We start from the raw sequence: 16,075 nt of genomic DNA, 5'->3' as shown, positions 1-16,075 counted from the left end.
CCCTCGCCAGTGTTTGGCAAGCGCTACGGGTGTATTTCTGCGATGAAAAGTCGCAGTGAAAACTCATCTGCTTTGCAGATGCCGTTCGGAGTCGGCATTAAGCATGTAGGTCCCGTCCGGCCAATTTGTAGGGAAAATCGAGAGGAGCACAACGCAAATTGGAAGAGAAGCTCGGCCTTAGATCTCGTCAGAGGTTATCGCGCCGTACATTTATTTTTTATTCATTTAGCAAATCTCTACATTTTGCAAAGTCTGAACGGTTAAGTCTACAAAGCTGGCGCTGTCCAGCGTATCACGACGCATTTATGCATTCCTATTTGGTAGTGACCTATTAACATACCAATTACAATGGATATATGAATGTTTGTAATCCCTAATAACTACGTCAAACTCTTGGAGTAGTCAGCCTTTGCACCTGTCAATAGTAAATTTCAACCCAGCGCCTATTTATATAACTCTAGCACTACCTATCTAAAAACTTAGGATAAGAGACCAGCGGAGTACTACAGCCTCCACTGGCAGCTACGTCCAGTTCGCAAGTGCCTATGATGGCCAATAGATAGCAGTCTCAATTGCTAGGCAGGTGGGTTAATCTACCACCAGAAGCTGAAGCTGGCTACACTACTCTCTCTTGCAGTTTTATTGCCCCCCGGCCTGCGGCCATTTTTTCCACGATGTCAACCGCGTGCAGATGCCGCCTTACATTTGGTGTATGGTACTAAAGGCACCGCTTATTCCACCCACCGCCAATCTCTGCAACACTTCAATCCTTTTGAACGCAGATTTTCCTATTACAGACCACGAGAGCAGGACTTCATCATGGGAAGAGCCTTCAGGATTTGCCAATTGCTTATCTACAGTCTTACAAGACAACGGAAGTCTTTCTGGCCCTGTACACTGCATTATGTCGCCCATACAGCTTGTAAAGAAGAATTCGAAAGTACTGAATTTTGTGAGACAGCTGCTCAGATATCATGTAATTCCTCGTCGTCCTACTAATCTCCCTATGCATTTAGCATTTCTTAGTCCAGAGATCTTGCTTATGTTACTTCTTAGTCACGGCTCGCGGACTAAGACTATGTAAAATGTAGATAAACATATTTGCTAAAGCCGCCTTAATGTGCTGAACGTTTATCTAAGAATGACTGCTGACCGCACCTTGCTGTCGACCGAACGACAACAGTTCTTTAACCATACGAATTGATGGGGTCAGCTTTCAGACTTATGTGTGCTGGTCCCTGCGACGAGACGATCCAATGAACGCCTTTAACCTAATTCGAGCGGAGGCCGCCTCTTAGAATTAAGAATTTTCCCATTGTAGGACCAAATACCCCTTTCATCGGCGATCGCAGACAAACGTCTGTAGCAGAATCTCGTTTCCATTTCCATTAAAAATTTCTTTTCCAATAATTAGTCCATGACTGTTCTCACTTAAATCTCCATCTGTGCGTGTTGTGTTGCTGCTGCTGCTGCCGCGAATGGTGGAGCATTTCCCTTCCGCTTTGCTATTGGCGTTAGGCTGAAAATAACTTAAAACTTTGGCTTGCATGTAACGTTGCATGCAACAATGTATAAAAACAAAACATGCTGCCACTTGCTGTAGGCCACCGAAAAACAGCAAGCGTTCACACCAGGCATGCTTAACGAACGAAACGATATCATTTCGTTACGATAATCAACGCTAATAAACGAAACGAAGTCTCTTCGTTTCGGTTATTAACGTTAAGATCGTCAAATTAACGTTAATTTGACGTTCTTAACGTTAATAAACGAAACGAAGTGACTTCGTTTCGTTTATTAGCGTTGATTATCGTAACGAAATGACATCGTTTCGTTCGTTAAGCATGCCTGGTTCACACTATCGCTTTTCAACATGTAGTGCTCTGGCAAGGTTGAATTGCATTATGTCATGCTGTGTACGGCATTCACAGCGAAAAAATTTAATGCATCAATTTAATTTCACTCCTGCTGTTGTTACAAGTGTCGGAGATGCCAATATGCATTCTTTATTTGGGACCAAAAATTAAATGTGTGGAAGCACCAAAACTGTAAAAGATGACCAAGATGTTTTTAATATTTAAGTACTGATTAAAAAGTTCCTACTATAAACAATCTGAGCCTATTTCTATATGTGCTGTGTCGGTTTTATTTCAAAAATTCATTTGCGTTTCTTTTCTTCTACTTACGAACCAGATGCAAAGTTGACTTTTTGTAGAAATTTGAGTTAACAGAAGTTTGGAATCAATAAACTTTTCTTATAGTTTTACCATAAATATGTTTCACAGTTCTCGAAACGGTGGTTATTTTAACTCTTAATCAGCTACAGTGGTCTTATAGTAGAAATGCGAGTATCAAGAATTCTTCGTTGTGTTGACTCTCAAATTGAAATGACCGTGGTATTAGAATCTGATACTTACGGCCCGATTCTTAGCGTTACCGGTAAAATAGTACCCAGAACATTATGTAACCGAAAATCGTTGCCAGTTGTTTTATTCGCGATTCTGGCCAAAGTGGTAACGCTGTCATCACCGAAAAACTCACCAGTGTCTGTGGTAAAATTTAAAAGTTGGTTTTCTTCGCTTTACCAATGGCGGAACGATACAAGGTGGCAGCATGGGACAGCTGAATATAAACTTTTTTTTATTTAATTTGATACATCAACTTCCGGCGCAGTACGATTTTGACATTTGTCCATCGAATTTACAAAAACGAAGTACAAGGAATTTTTATTTATGTTTGTAGGTATGTCACCATGCTGCCACCGTGTATGGTTCCGCCATGGCTTTACCGAAAATGTGTCACTCGTAGATACGATGTTAACGAATAAACGGGACGATGTGTACATATATGAATACGTTTTTACATAGCTATATTGAAATATATACTGTGAAAGTACATGGAAACAAATATGTATAGCAAGAGGCAACACTATTTTACTATTATGTTTACTTATTTGCGCTCACAATTCTTTATTTTTCAGTATTGCCTTTTTCTAAACAACAGCTTTTGTATGGTTACATCGATGTTACCACCTATTTTAGTGGGTAAACAATTATCCGGATACTTTCGTGGGCAGACTACCAAAAGGATACAAAAGTTACCACATGAAGAAAGTTGCCGTGGTGAAGAAAGTTGTTACCACATTAGAATCAGGCTGTTACTGTAAGATTTAAGGGCCCATTACTGATACTTAGCATAGACTTGACTTCACTTGAGAACTGTCACTTACAGTTCTGTTAAATGAATATTGCATATTACTGATTACTTAAAACTTAGCAACACTTAACTTGACTTAGAAATCCGTTGAATTTTGATTTTCTATGTAAGTTCTAAGTGACGTTTACATTTTGAGATGCCATCTGTTTGTTTCCATTTCATTTTGACATTTTTTCATACAAATTGACATTTATTGATTATGATACCAGATTGTATGCGCTAAGTGGAGTATAATCGTGGCTAAGTTGCGAAATTTACGCCAAGTCAAGTCAAGTCTATGCTAAGTATCAGTAATGGTCCTTTTAGACCTACGTTGCGAGCGATGGTGTTAAACAGTGTTAAATGTAATTTAATTTCAACGCATTTACTTACACTGGACTTAGCAAAAACAAATTGTGTATCATGATCTGTATCTGTATCTTAAAACGAAGCAGAGCCAAAGAAAATCGACTAACGCACAGTAGTTGATTTGGCCGTGCTAGCGTCCAAACCTTAATAACTACCAAAGTCAGTTAAATTAAAAAATCATTTTGTTTTCTGAAATTTATAATTAATAAAACTTTTTTTTAAATTTAAAACAATGTTTTTTTGTTTTTCCCCAATGATTTTTTTTTTTTTAAATTCCTAGTCTTTAATCTCTCATATCGCATAAATTAGCTTTCGTCAGTCCCTTTGAAACAGAAAATGAAAATATGTTTGTCTTGACAATATACAAATTGTTTTTTGGTTTTTGTAACTAAAATCTTTCATTCGTTTAAAACTTCTTAAATTAAAACATGAAAAATATTTTCTTTTAGTTTTTTCGAAATTCATATTGTTTTATAGCTTGAGAGTGGTTCAAAAAACAAATTTAAAATTTTCAATAAACAATTTTTTTACTCGTTAGGAAAATTTCACAAAACCAAAAACAAAAACCTATAATTTTTAATTTTTTTTTTTTTTCAGAACAAATTTTGACCTCGAGCCAGCAATATTGAGCGATAAAAATGTTATATATATTAAAAATATTATATATATTAAAAATATTATATACATACTCTTTTGATAAATACATGTTTAAATCAAAAACGAAATAAAATGTTTTTTCTCAATGACATTTTTTTTTAAATTTTTAAATATCTTTAATCGGCCTGCAAATAGTTTAACAAATATATTTTAATGTTTTCAATAAACAAATTTTTTTCGCTCCTTAGATAACAAATCTTACAAAAGAAAAAACATAATCAAAAACAATAAAAAACTGTTGCATACACTTTTTTAATAAACACGTTTTTTAAACAGAATCTTTTTCCGTTATAAACTAAATAAATTAAAAACAAAAAAAAAAATATTTTTTCTCAGTAAACGAGTTTTTTTGAATTCATTTTGTCCCATAGTTTATAAATTTAATATCTTTATATATATATATGTTTAACCGATAACCTCCGAAGAGATTTTAGACCGAGCTTCTCCTCCAATTAGCGTCGTGCCCCTTTTAATTTTTCCTACAAATTGGCGGGACGGGACCTACTTGTTTTAAGCCGACTCCGAACGGCATCTGCAAGGCAGATGACTTTTCACTGGGAAGCTTTTCATGGCAGAAATACACTGGCAGCGCTTGCAAAACACTGCCGAGCGGCGACCTCGCTTAGAAAAGTTTTCTTCTAATTGAAAAAACTTGTTTCTAAAATTTTTATGTTGCTTTGCCCGGGGCGTGAACCCAAGATCTTCGGTGTGGTAGGCGGAGCATGCTACCATAACACCACGGCGGCCGCCAATATTTAATATCTTTAACCGGCTTAAAAAATGGTTTGAAAAATATATTTTGATATTTTTTTTAAAACATTTTTTTCGCCGAAAAAATCTTAAAAAAGCAAAAAGAAGAAATTAATAACAAATTCAAAAAAAGTTATACGTATATATAATTACTATAATATATTGTGACGAATATTAGCAACACTAAGGGATACTATCATCTCTAAGCCGATACTAAGCAATCACTGGTATGTACATAAACAAATCAATCATTATGTCTACACATATGCAGCGGAGAGATACGCACAAACACATGCATATATCTGACATACTCACAAAAGTATGCAATCATCGGTGGAAGTATTACTCACATATACACGCGCATATTGCTATGCGAAAGCTATAAACGTGCATCTGTAGTTTATAGCTGGTAAGTTTATAGCTGGTAACTGAGTAGTAAATTCTAGAAGAAGAAACGCCTAGAAGTATGCGAACGAGACAGCAGAGAGTAAAAAAGGAGCGAAATATGAGTAAGCAGAATCAGTTTGATTTAAGCACGCTATCAGTTGCGAAGTATAAGTGTTATTGTGAAGTATTTTCAAAGTAGTCTAATAAAGACCATTTTGAATATTGGAGTTATTTATTCAACAGTTTAGCGATACGAATGTTAGTAGAAGGTTGCAAATAAGCGGAAATTCCCTAAATTCGTTACAATATATATTTTTTAATTAACAAATTTTTTGTTTTATTTTAACTCAACGAAACATTGTTTGTGTTTAATTCTTATTCTCTCTTATTTCATAAATTAGATATTTTGTAATACAAATATTTTAATTTCCAAAAAAACTGTTTTTGCTTCATAGAAAAAAAAACTAATAAATTCACATCAACACAAAAATCAATTTTACGCGGTGTGACAAAATGTTTTTTTTTTTGGGAAATTCGAAAGAATTTTAAAATGTAATGCATTTTGTTAAATTCATAGTCTAATTCATTCTCAGTCATATTAAATAAATATATTATCAAGATTTCGCCCATCGCTTTCAACATGTTAAAAAACATAGATCCCGACTATTTGGCTACACAAAATTATAATAGAGCAAACTAACAATAAAAACAACTCTTATTTGTTATCTGGGCTTTAAATATTTGACAAAATCATTTTTTATTTCATGAAGTGCGGTAAAATTCTACACCTTTTTCAGTTTCAGAAAATTGCAATTGAAGTTCAGAAAATCATAATGGAGTTCAATTGAAAACGGTAAACTTCAATTGTAATTTTTATACTCAGTTGAGCAGAGCTCACAGAGTATATTAACCTTGATTGTATAACGGTTGGTTGTACAGGTATAAAGGAATCGAGATAGATATAGACTCCCATATATCAAAATCAACAGGATCGAAAAAGAAATGAATTGAGCCATGTCCGTCCGTTCGTCCGTCCGTTAACACGATAACTTGAGTAAATTTTGAGGTATCTTGGTGAAATTTGGTATGTAGGTTCCTGAGCACTCATCTCAGATCGCTATTTAAAATGAACGATATCGGACCATAACCACGCCCACTTTTTCGATATCGAAAATTTCGAAAAACCGAAAAAGTGCGATAATTCATTACTAAAGACGGATAAAGCGATGAAGCTTGGTAGGTGAGTTGATCTTTTGACGCAGAATAGAAAATTAGTAAAATTTTGGACAGTGGGCGTGGCACCGCCCACTTTTAAAAGAAGGTAATTTAAAACTTTTGCAAGCTGTAATTTGGCAGTCGTTGAAGATATCATAATGAAGTTTGGCAGAAACGTTACTCCTATTACTATATGTATGCTTAATAAAAATTAGCAAAATCGGAGAACGACCACGCCCACTAAAAAAAAAATTTTTGTCAAATTTTAACAAAAAATTTAATATCTTTACAGTATATAAGTAAATTATGTCAACATTCAACTCCAGTAATGATATGGTGCAACATAATACAAAAATAAAAGAAAATTTCAAAATGGTGTGGCTCCGCCCTTTTTCATTTAATTTGTCTAGGATACTTTTAATGCCATAAGTCGAACAACCATTTACCAATCCTTGTGAAATTTGGTAGGGGCTTAGATTCTAGGACGATAATTTATTTCTGTGAAAAAGGGCGAAATCGGTTGAAGCCACGCCCAGTTTTTATACACAGTCGACCGTCTGTCCTTCCGCTCGGCCGTTAACACGATAACTTGAGAAAAAATCGATATATCTTTACTAAACTCAGTTCACGTACTTATCTGAACTCACTTTGAATTGGTATAAAAATTGCGAAACCCGACTATGACCACGCCCATTTTTTCGATATCGAAAATAACGAAAAATAAAAAAATGCCATAATTCTATACCAAATACGAAAAAAGGGATGAAACATGGTAATTGGATTGGCTTATTGACGCAAAATATAATTTTAGAAAAAAACTTTGTAAAATAGGTATGACACCTACCATATTAAGTAGAAGAAAATGAAAAAGTTCTGCAGGGCGAAATAAAAAACCCTTGAAATCTTGGCAGGAATACTGTTCGTGGTATTACATATATAAATAAATTCGCGGTATCCAACAGATGATGTTCTGGGTCACCTTGGTCCACCTTTATGGCGATATCTCGAAACGGCGTCCACCTATGGAACTAAGGATCATTCCCTTTTAAAACACTCATTAACACTTTTCATTTGATACCCATATCGTACAAACAAATTCTAGAGTCACCCCTGGTTCACCTTTATGCCGATATATCGAAAAGGCGGCCACCTATACAACTACCACCATTCCCTTTTAAAACCCTCATTAATACCTTTAATTTGATACCCATATCGTACAAACAAAGTCTAGAGTCACCTCTGGTGCACCCTTATGGCGATATCTCGAAAAGGCATCCCCCTATAGAACTAAGGCCTACTCGCTTTTAAAATACCCATTAACACATAACAAACGCATTCTAGAGTCACCCCTGGTCCGTCTTTATGGCGATATCTCGAAAAGGCGTCCAGCTATAGAATAAGCCCATACCTTTTAAAATTCTCATTAACATCTTTCATTTGATGTATCGTACAAACAAATTCTAGAGTCAGCCCTGGTCCACCTTTATGGCGATATCCCTAAATGGCGTCCACCTATAGAACTATGGCCCACTCCCACATAAAATACTCTTTAATACCTTTCATTTGATACACATGTCATACAAACACATTCTAGGGTTACCCTCGGTTCATTTTCCTACATGGTTATTTTCCCTTATGTTGTCACCATAGCTCTCAACTGAGTATGTAACCGAACATACACCTGAACTTAACCTTCCTTACTTGTTCTTATTTAATATGATTTGTAGGCTAGACCCATCTAATTTATGCTGCTGGAAATAAAAGGATTACTTCACCTCACGCCCGACGTTTCGCTGAATATTCCAGCATCCTCAGGCACAACTGGTGAATTAATCGTTTTATTTGCACCAGTAGAAATGAGAGCAGACTAGCCTACAAATCATATTAAATAAAAAAATGTATAATTCATGGTAGGCGTTTTTTTTTTCTAAAGCTGTAAAATTTGTTTCCCATGATTCAATTACTATAGGTTTGTTCTTCAATGATGACAGAGCTTTGACGCCCCAACTTTATCTGTACGAGTTGCTTTTGCGAAGTAAGGAAAAGGGGGAATAACTCAATCCCATTCAGCGAAAATTGCAGTAGAAAAGTACCTTTAGTAGAATATTAGTAGTGATAATAACTTTGTAAATGCCAACAGGTTTTGGGGAAAATAATTAATTTTCTACTAAATATTTCGTGAATCGATAAAGAGTTATGTTGGTTTGGTAATTCTTTCAGAATTTGTTTGAAGAATGCCGTAGGTCAGAATTTTTTCCAAAAATACACTATCTCAAAATTTGTTGAAAAACTCCCTATATGAGCATAAGATGCATTTTGACATAAGAGGGAGTTAATGAAAATAATTCTAAAATAAAGCGTTCTTCAACCTAATTCTGATATAGGGAGTTTTTGTGAGAAATAATGAAATAGGAAATTTTTGAAAAATATTTTGGAATAGGACGATTTGGAACTGGCAGCCGACATGCGGTGATACCCCACCCAGCAGCCGCAATGAACTGACAAAAAAAAAAAATAAATAAAAAAAAAAAAATGGTCCATTACCTTGGAACTTTATATTTCGGCCTTGACTTCGTCAAAAGAGTAGAGCTTTTGTGCGGTCCTGCTACACAAGGAGTGTTTACCTGTTTATTCTGAAATTTCGGAAAGCTCTTTCCGTTTAAGTATTCATGGAAGTGCTTCGGATGAACTGCTGATTTAGAATATTCGAAACACGTTCGTTTAATACTACCTCACGGGCTCTGAAAATTCTTAAATGGAGACGAATGTTCCGAACATACGGATTTAATGAGTTAAAATGCTTAATGAGTACATTTCGTTATGGCATCTCCATTACTCACTAATGACATTTTTACTTGAATCGATTTACCAGTCGAGTTTTTGACTTCGAACGATGAATTTTAAATCTATTTAGGTTTTGTATGTTCATAGGTTTACGAAAGTGCACGATTCCTTGGTGTCCGTACTTCTCTATTAAATTAAATATGTTCAGTCACACTAATAGATCACGGCATTTTTCGAAACATCGCAAAGAAACAACACAGTTAACGGATATCAACTCGACTTGGGAGCAAAATGGCTGCAATTGTCCAAAAATTTGTCAGCCGAGCAAACCTCTTGTGATTGAATCATGATTTTTTCCAATCGCCCGAGAAAAAATTTCAATAAGAAAACAAAAACAAATTAAACAACTCTTTTTTTTAATTTTTCATTGAGACTTTTTTCCAAGGGAGCAGACAAAATTTTGACGCTTTAGAAAAAAGACACCCAGTTCCTCATATTTCATAAATTATGTGGATATCCTCAATTAAAAAAAAATGTTTTCTTTAATAACATAACTCTTTCAGTTCTCAAAACATAAAAATCTATTATTCCGCTTCTGAGCTATAAGTATCTCACCAAATCAAATTTTTCAATAATTAACACTTCCTTATATATTGAGAAGCAAATTACAATACATATCTGTAATCCATACAATATAAACAATTCCCACTTTATTCAGCATTAAAAACTAAATTTTCTGCAGCTAAGGAGAGCCAATCGACCACTGTACAACGGACCAAACCTAAACAGAATGAACTATTCTTCTTCCAAATGAACCAAAGTGGCAACCGTGGCTCGCATTATTTCTCAACAAACACTGAAAACAAAAATCTCAAATGTTTGGGAAAACATTAATTCTCAGTTTGATATTCAACATTATTTATCATTTGAAACAAAATATTTTCAAGGCTTTTTCTCAAACGTTGTTCTTCAACTTGAGAATGGTTTGAGACATACTTGAAATTTTTTTTCTCTCAAATGTTTGAGAAAACATTAATTCTCAGTTTGATATTCAACATTATTAATCATTTGAAGCTAAATATTCTCTCAACTTTTTCTCAAACGTTGTTTGAACGTTTGAGATATACTTGCATTTCGTTCCATTCTGGTTGAAAACCATGCATATCATGGAATATTTTCGTTAATAATAATGTGAATACTTTTTGCGCAAATGTGTCTAAATTTTAAAGTACATAATAAGTGTTCATGAAACCCTAAAATAAAATAAAACATAGTACAACATTCTCATTTTACATCAATGCTATCAATAGTGTCGTCGCTAGTGCCGTTGAAAATTTTTCGATCTCTAATTTGCATACTTTAGCTGGAAATGTAAACAAGCGGTTTTATTGAGTGAAGTTGGACATAAAGTGAAAAAATAAGGAAGTATTTATACATTTTAATAATATTAAGTGATATTGTAGTACATTATGCATAAATCTAAACGAGTTAACAGTGAAGTGAGGCAAATAATAAATATGCTTACCGAAAGTGGCACAACAGTGGATTCCATTTCGTTCCGCTTTATTCTCGTTTGAGAAAAAGTTGAGAATCCAAAAATTCTTAATTTGAAAATAAAGAAAAATTCCATATTAAAAATGTGCCCTTTAGCTTGAGAATGCTATCAACGGTTATTTGAAATGCATTTGAAAACTGACATTTGAAATGTGAGAAATGGGTTGATTCTCAAATGTATCTCAAACTGAGAATTGACAAAAATGTTTATTGGGTTAATATTTATTGCACAGATTTCCACATTACCTTTGGGCGTTGTTATTTTATGTTTGATTGTGTGTGTGTGCAAACAAAAGTTTCTTCCACTTACTTCCTTCATACTCATAGAGTTGCCACATATTTTTTATTATTGCGTGTTGCCGTTTTCCAAAATAAATTCATACTTATACATACGTATAAACAGTCGCACTCATAAGTTTTGCAAATATATGTAAAGAATTAAATGTGTTTGTATGTAGATATGCCCTGATTTCACGCGATTTTGCAAACTGCATGTGCTTAATTGTATTGAAAATTTTACTGAGAGCATATTAAAAGGGAATTTTAATAAGGATTTATGTACAAAATTTTAAATTAATGATATTCTGTTGAAAGACAAACGTATGTATGAATCTTCACAGAAAATTTGTATGTATGTATGTATGTATGTACTGCCATCGACTATAATAGCGTCGTATTAAGGACATATGCACTTAATTATTCGCATTTTCCGACTTTTTCGCTGCAAAATTTTTATTAGTTTATTCGCTTTGTTTGCTTCTTTAATATAATTTGCATGCAAGATAGACTTGAACAAAAAAATGCAGGATAGAAACTCTGAATTGTAACTACTTTCGTACCCCTGCTGGAACGACTTTCGGCAATCTATTCCAAAGTCACGTGAATTGCAATGGCTCTATATTCGCTTATAGAATAAATAGAACGGTTCTCCTGTACCTAAAGAGGAGTTGCTTTTGGCGCTTTTACTAACATTGAGGGAGTCTTCTCAAGTAGGCCTTGGGTGAATTTATTTACAAACTCTTGTGCGAAAGAAAGGTCGTCGGAGTGCGGTGGGACCACTTTATTGAGAGGAATGTGTCGAGGTATGATACAGCCCTGTTTACCCTTTATAATCTGAGCTTTGCTCGTTCAAGGACTCTAAAACCAATGCCAGCTGAGTAGTTAGCTATTCAGATAACCTGGAAATTCTGAGCACCCTGCCAGCTGCGACAGTCTAACAACCCTTCCGCAATGTATTTCGGGTTTTCTACGAAATTTTGTAAGATCGCTGCTCTCGGAACAGGAAACTGATGGGGATTCTTACTGTCACATATAGCGCTAAAACAGTGCAGGTTGCCAAACTGCTCCAGTTTTTTAAACATTAGAGCATTTATCTAGTGGATCGCACTAGATACGAGTGGCTTTTGCTATAAGGTTTGAATCGAACTGCCTTTGGACTTCAAATCGAGCGAGACCCATTTGGAGTCTCATTCGCCAGCTTTCTCGAGAGAGAGAGGAAGGGAATGTTTTCTTGAAGTAATTGACGTATGGATGGAAGCTTACTTTAGCTCGTCTTCATAACACCACATCAGTGATCGGTTGGATAAGAAAGAACTTACCACCACTAAATATAAATTTTCCAAAAATTTTCACTTAAATGCGCCAGCGAAATTTCTACCCAATTTTTATTTACCCGAAAGTCGGCTCTCAAATTTGGCGAGAATTTCCCTGAAGGTGGGTCTCAAAATTTGCCTATAACTCGCCGTTAAACTTTCATTTGCTCATAAATTCGCCAGCAAAATTCATGAGCGAACAAAAACGATTTTTCCCAAAAGTTGCATTGAAAATCACAAAAAAATTCGCTAACGAAATTTCACTAACCTAAAAGCCGGACACGAATATTCTCCAGTATGTGATGATCTAAAATTCGCAAATAAATTTGTTAGTGAATTTTTATCTAACCGAAAGTCGGGCCTAAAATTCGTTGAAAAAGTTCCCTGAACTTCGCGAACTAACATTCATTCCCCCAAAAAAGTGGCCTTAAAAATCGTAAACTAGATTCGTCTTAACATTAAGTCCGAGAGTTTTGAAAAAAAATTTCCCTGGAAATCGCAAGCAAAATTCGCTAAAGAACTTTAACTAAATAATGATTTTGTCCTAAACTGGCCAACGAAATTTGCGAGGAAATTTTTATTTCCTGGAAAGTCGGCTTAAATTGGCCAGAAAATTTTCCTTTAGACCAGAATTCACCTGCGAAATTCGCGAGTGAACCTTAAATCAATTAAATGATAGCCTTAAAATTCGTAAGCAATATTCATTCAAAAAGTTACGAGATTCTTGGTAACATTTTGATTCAATTCGCCAGGAAATATGAATTCGCCAACAAGTTTTCATGAACCAAAAACTTTGCTCTAAAATTTGCAAATATTCGCCTCTAAATAATGATGTTCGCATTCGCCAACGAAATTGGTGAGCGAATTTACTGTGGAGTTGGCATAAAAATTCGCCTTAAAATCTCAGTAAATTTGTCAGCAAATTTTAATTTGACCAAAAAATCGCCAGCGAGCTCCGTGGTGTGATGGTAGCGTGCTCCGCCATCCACACCGAAGATCGAAAAGCAACATCAAAATTTTAGAAAGAAGTTTTTTCAATTATAATGAAATTTTTATAAGCGGTGTCGCCCCTCGGCAGTGTTTGGCAAGCCCTCCGAGTGTATTTCTGCCATGAAAAGCTCTCAGTGAAAACTCATCTGCCTTGCACAAGCCGTTCGAAGTCGTCATAAAACAAGTAGGTCCTGTCCCGCCAATTTGTAGGAAAAATTTAAAAAGGAGCACGACGCATTATTTTTATTTTTATTTTTAAAAAATCGTCAGTCCAATTCGCCACTAAACTTTTATTCGCCCAAATTGTAGCTTTAAAATTCGCATGCTAATTGGGTTATTCCGCGACCTTCTAATTGACTTTAATTTTCGTTTAACTATTTCTTTAGCTAATACTTAGGAATTGTTTTTTTTCGGCCCATGGCATAAAGCCTTTTGTGGTAAAAGATGTAAACTTCGCTCTCATAGACCTTGAAAGAAAATAATCAAAAAAAACAAAAAAAATTAATATAATTAATATTTATTCACCAAACATATTTTCTTAATTACAGAGAAGTTTGGCCGGAAAATGATGCATTCGGCGCCATGAGCGCTGCACCAGAAGATGAATTACTTTTACTACGCGAGATCTACATGCACAACATTAAATCAGGTAAGCAAAGTAAATAAATAATGAAACACCACAGACAGAACAGCATCTTTAGCGCTGATGTTTCTATTTATTAAAGTTTTTTTTGCACTACAAACAATCCTACTTAGGTGTGTACAAAAAGAACCATTAGCTTATTTAATGTTTAATACTGTTGTTTTTTTTTTTGTTTTACTTTCTATAAAATGAAGAATAATTTCACTGGCAACATGCATGTTTGACTGCAATATGTTTTCTTTGTATGGCAAAAAAAAAAAAAGGAAAACAGCTTAACGCGCTTTCACGTCACTCGACACCACGACCACCATCAGACGTTTGTATTTGCATACGCATACATACACTGAAAGAAATGGTCCAAGTAAAAGCAACAATTCGGTTCTGTTGTTCTTTATTTAACGAAGATTCGGTGAAATTGATCGAATTATGGTTAATTTGACCGAGTTCTTTGTCAAGCGAACAAATTTGTTTAGTCATTTCAACAGAAGAGAAATTGTCGCTCTAAAGTTAACAAAATTCTGTAAAATTGACAGATTCCTAATCAATCTAACTGATTTTTCTGTTAACACAACTGATCTTAAAGGTCATTTCAACTGCGATCAACTGTCAATACGTGAGCAAATTTCAAAGAGAATGTTACGCTTACTGCGCTCTATACTTTGTTCTTATGACGATGGTGCCACTTGTTAAAAAAAAAAACACCAAAATAAGAAAACCATCAAATCGAAAAAACACACAAAATTGGGAAAACAATAAAAAACTAGTTTTTCAGTTATTAATACAAACCGAAAAAAATCCTTTTTTGAAATTACTGTGCAAAAAATTATGAGATACCGGGACACCTATTTATTGGGCACAATTTTGAAACTTCTCCTCCAAGCGAAATGCTAAATTGCGCCCTCTTGTTGCAAAAGTTTTGTTTGAAGGAACAGGATTTTTTCACAGTCAGTAACATTTTGTTAAAGTTTTTACGAATTTTCACTCACGCGAACGAATTTAATAAGATAATAAAAAACATCCTTTTTTAATGTTGATGTTTCCGACAACATAAAAGTTTGAGTTGTTTTGGAATCGTTTCAGCTTAAAGTGTTACGAAAATTTAACTTGCCGAAGTATATGTAATGTTACTCCAGTGGTGAATTACCTTCCTGCGATTTGATTCTTTACTTTTCTATAACTTACAAGTTCTCTTTTTAAAATGTTACGTCAAACATTTATACTACAAGTTTTGTTCGAAACAATCAAGTGTGGCAACTACATGCGAGAGAAGAAATTGAGAATGAGCTGAGCTGCAACTGAAAGAATTGAGAATCAGTTTTGTGACTACTATTTTCATTTCTATATTCATATGTATGTATATGTAGCAAGCATGCGTATTTATGTGTTCACATAATTACGTATTTAAATGGCGGCCGCCGTGGTGTGATGGTAGCGTGCTCCGAAGACACTGGGTTCACACCCAGGGAAAAGCAACATCAAAATTTTAGAAACAAGCTTTTTCAATTAGAAGAAAAATTGTCTAAGCGGAGTCGCCCCTCGGCAGTTTTCGGCAAGCACTCCGAGTGTATTTCTGCCATAAAAGGCTCTCAGTGAAAACTCATATGCCTTGCAGATGCCGTTTGTAGTCGGCACAAAACAAGTAGGTCCTGTCCCGCCAATTTGTAAGGAAAATTAGAAAGGAGCACAACGCAAATTGGAAGAGAAGTTCGGCCTAAAATCTCTTCGGAGTTTATCGCGCCTTACATTTATTTATTTATATGGCAACATAGGTACTTTCATACAAAGCTGTCGCAACAACTTTTTTTTGTTCATTTGACTACTAAAACGGTCAATTACGAATCAAGGATTTGTGCAGAGTTGATTCAACATCTTGTTGCTATAGATAAAAAATGACAGAAATTTCGGTTGAATTGACCCGTATTTTGGTTGATTTTACCAG

General features: G+C 34.8%; 1 protein-coding gene across 1 annotated transcript in view; it reads left to right on the top strand.

Annotated features, from left to right (window-relative positions):
* timeout (circadian regulator timeout) overlaps positions 1-14,826 on the top strand; it is a 272,495-nt gene extending 257,669 nt beyond the window's left edge. Inside the window, exons 11-12 of the mRNA XM_067767826.1 lie at positions 14,042-14,142; positions 14,720-14,826. Of these exons, the coding sequence (XP_067623927.1) occupies positions 14,042-14,142; positions 14,720-14,826 (208 nt within the window). The remainder of the gene's footprint in view (positions 1-14,041; positions 14,143-14,719) is intronic.
* The last annotated feature ends 1,249 nt before the right edge of the window (positions 14,827-16,075 follow it).

The sequence above is a fragment of the Eurosta solidaginis genome, chromosome 1 (assembly GCF_040869045.1).
Source record: "Eurosta solidaginis isolate ZX-2024a chromosome 1, ASM4086904v1, whole genome shotgun sequence".
In the NCBI taxonomy this organism is placed as follows: domain Eukaryota; kingdom Metazoa; phylum Arthropoda; class Insecta; order Diptera; family Tephritidae; genus Eurosta; species Eurosta solidaginis.
The sequence above is the reverse complement of the archived record's forward strand: the minus strand, read 5'-3'. Positions and strand labels throughout refer to the sequence as shown.